Genomic DNA, 3,102 nt, shown 5'->3' on the forward strand with positions numbered 1-3,102 from the left:
TACCTGACATTTTTGTTATACTCCATATCACGGAATTAGTATACAGTGTTGTAGGTGCATTGTATATACCCACACAATCCTACCTCTGCACTCGCGCTCATCCAAGTAAGTACATTGTCCATTGGTTCAACACAATGGTCAGCTTTAGTGACCAAACACGGACATTTGGAAGGATATAAGCAGAATGCAACCAAACGAGATTTTAGAGCAAACCTTATTTTAGCCAGAAACGTGTGATATACACGTCACACTAGTACTGTATTGCGCGAAATTTTGACTGCACGAATTGAAGTTTCGTTATAGTTTCAATTACATAATTCCTATGCTTATGAATCCATGTGTAAATCTTTAAAATGTCTACAATTTGAGTGTTTTATTACATGTATTACAAATACAAAGGCGATACAACTGCAATCTGTATGGCAACCAAACTTTCATCTTGCGTTGTAATGGCCATAACGGAGTTCCAAGATTTGCGGCAATATTATTTTTCGGCCATGGAAGAACAAATCATTAGTGTTGTTACTCATCAAAACCGATTACATGTTAACAAATAAACATAGAAAGTTTTTCGATGGTTTTATTGAGAGTGTTAAATCACGACAAACAAACTCTAGTTACACAAGAAAAGGACAGTATACCTGATATAGAATATCAATATTTATATATAAATATATAATACGCTTTTACCGAGGACACTGTAAGATCGCCAGTACAAACAAACTCTAGCATACACAAGAAAAGAACAGTACCTTATACAGATTAAATACTAACCCACCAATTTTATAAATGTATATCGTTTGAATCCTGCGAGGAACAGTAGGATTCGTATAACATCCCAAAGGAAGAGTAGGCACACATGTTAAAGTAATATATATCCGTGGTTTCAGTATCCAATGTGAAATGAACTATAACATAAAAGTAAACAAAGTAATCAAATAGCACATAATCTTTACTCTGTATACCGCAGCAAAGTCACACATCATGTTAACACTTCTAATGTCGTCATCGAAGTTTATGTTACAAACATGACAAGTATCTGACACGTGATGACGGTCGGTTATCTGCGCCCCCTGGCGCCTATTGTTAGTTGTACTCTTTGATGGGTCGGGGCTGTCTGCGGTGTCCCTGGTGATTATATTGACTGATTTTTCGGCGGTGATTGATCGGACGGATCGTGTTGAAATCGAAATAACTGCATTGATACTTATCATTCTCCTGTACTTGGGGACAGATGGTCTGGAACTTGTATCCGAAGTGTATCTCCTCGGGAATGTAGGATGTCCTCACCTGCACTGTCATGCTTGTCGATTCTATAACACCTTCCAGTAGCACTACTAATTCAGAGAATCCACCAAACTCGTCCAGTTTCTCCGGCGGCCACAGCGGACTATTAACGTCGATTGTGTGGTACATGACGGCGGGCCAAAGTAAAGTTAAAATTTCGCCGCCGCCCTCAGATTTAAAGTCAATAAAATTTTGCTGAAGGTATTCCTTACCTTCATTGTCCGCACTGCGTCGGACCATGATGCCCGTAGCCTTGGGCTCCAAGAGTTGCGAGCGCCGGAAGTCGCCGACTCTAATCATAAGTCGCCATTGCCCATCCACAACTCCAATACAAGCCTTATGGCTAAACACGACTGTCTCCCCACGACGCTTTGACCTTTGCAATTTGGTGAACACAAGAGCTGCCGTCAAACAGTGTACGGCTATCCCGATAATGAACTGAAAAAATACCGTCAAAACGACGTGAGGACACTCTGACGTCACACCTCGGAAGCCGTACCCGATGGTGTGTTGTGTTTCTATGGAAAACAGGAAGGCACTTGTAAAGTCAAATACATTTGAAATACATGGCGTTTCATCTGCATCATCGCCTAGACTGATGATTTCGGGATCGTTATGGGCGATACTGAACCCATAGTACAACAGGGCAAACACCAACCACGTTAACAAAAAACCCATAACGAAGATCAGAAATGACCAGCGCCATTTTGCATCCACTAGAGTTGTAAGAGCGTCCTTCAAATAATGTGAAATAATAATGGAGTTTCCGCTGTCCAATTTGACCCGAAATGTCCCTTGCTTAGTGACAACTCGGTGTTTAATGTTGGAGTCCAACTCGGAACATCCGTCCGGAATTACTGACATTCGGATCATAGTTACACAAGTCCGATAGTTTTCTGCCTGATAGACGCTTTGTTAAACGCTTCTATTTCCAGAAGTTATCCATCAGTTACACAAACACCCACATACAATCTAACATGATGACAGTTCTGTGTTGCCGATATCTATCAGATCGTTGTAACAAACCAATGTCCGGTAAGCTGAAGTGACCACTTATATGGTGTACCAGGTGTGTTTTGTCTACCTGTACACGGCAATAGGCGGTGATTACCTGACACACGTGTAGAATGACAGGTGAAGTATGTAGAACCTGCCATTCACATTCCGCCAGTAGACGTAAACACTTACCTTTCAACAAGGACGATCATGCGCAAGTTACAAATGCAAATGTTCGCGGAAAACTTATCAAAATAAAAGCGAAAAAAAAACCAACGTACTTTCTTTTATGAAAATGAAAAACGCTCGAAGCATTTGATGAATTGTTAATAATATCAAATATAAAAGAAAAAACATCATACAGGTCTCATAAATCTTTGTTCCCTCTGTCTCTCAGTAATCCTCCGCCCTCTCAGCCTAATGTATAGCCATACTAGATGTAATGTTGATGGGCCTAACTCGTGTTCGGAATGATACATTAACAATACACCTATATACCAAGGTGACACATGTACAATGATTATACATTATGTTAATGAGGCCCTCGTTATTCCAGGAAAAATAGACTTCGTGACAGTTGGCACCACCCACGACTCAGCGTGACGGCCGTTACGGTACAGGACTTAGATTTTGTGGCTGTATCACCAAAACATCAAAAATAAAAAAAATGAATATTGATGTAACAACAACAAATCAAACAAAACGGGTCACTAGCACTGTTTAGCATACAATATAGATGATTTACGGTATAGACTTACGAGGGAACCATGGATTACTTTAGAGTATGTACGGTACAGGACTGACGGGGGAACCAGGGAT

The 3,102-nt window shown here is 40.5% G+C and overlaps 1 protein-coding gene across 1 annotated transcript; it reads right to left on the reverse strand.

The window, feature by feature from the left end:
- Positions 1 to 564: 564 nt before the first annotated feature.
- On the reverse strand, positions 565 to 2,717 carry LOC117333945 (ATP-sensitive inward rectifier potassium channel 15-like). Its single transcript, XM_033893367.1, has one exon. It carries the CDS (start codon positions 2,158 to 2,160, stop codon positions 1,087 to 1,089), a length of 1,074 nt encoding a protein of 357 aa, XP_033749258.1. The 5' UTR covers positions 2,161 to 2,717; the 3' UTR covers positions 565 to 1,086.
- Between the last annotated feature and the right edge of the window lie 385 nt (positions 2,718 to 3,102).

The sequence above is a fragment of the Pecten maximus genome, chromosome 1, assembly GCF_902652985.1.
Source record: "Pecten maximus chromosome 1, xPecMax1.1, whole genome shotgun sequence".
Taxonomy (NCBI): Eukaryota; Metazoa; Mollusca; class Bivalvia; order Pectinida; family Pectinidae; genus Pecten; species Pecten maximus.

Coding starts and splice junctions, on each gene's coding strand:
- LOC117333945 (XM_033893367.1), bottom strand. CDS start 2,160: ATGATCCGAATGTCAGTAATTCCGGACGGATGTTCCGAGTTGGACTCC.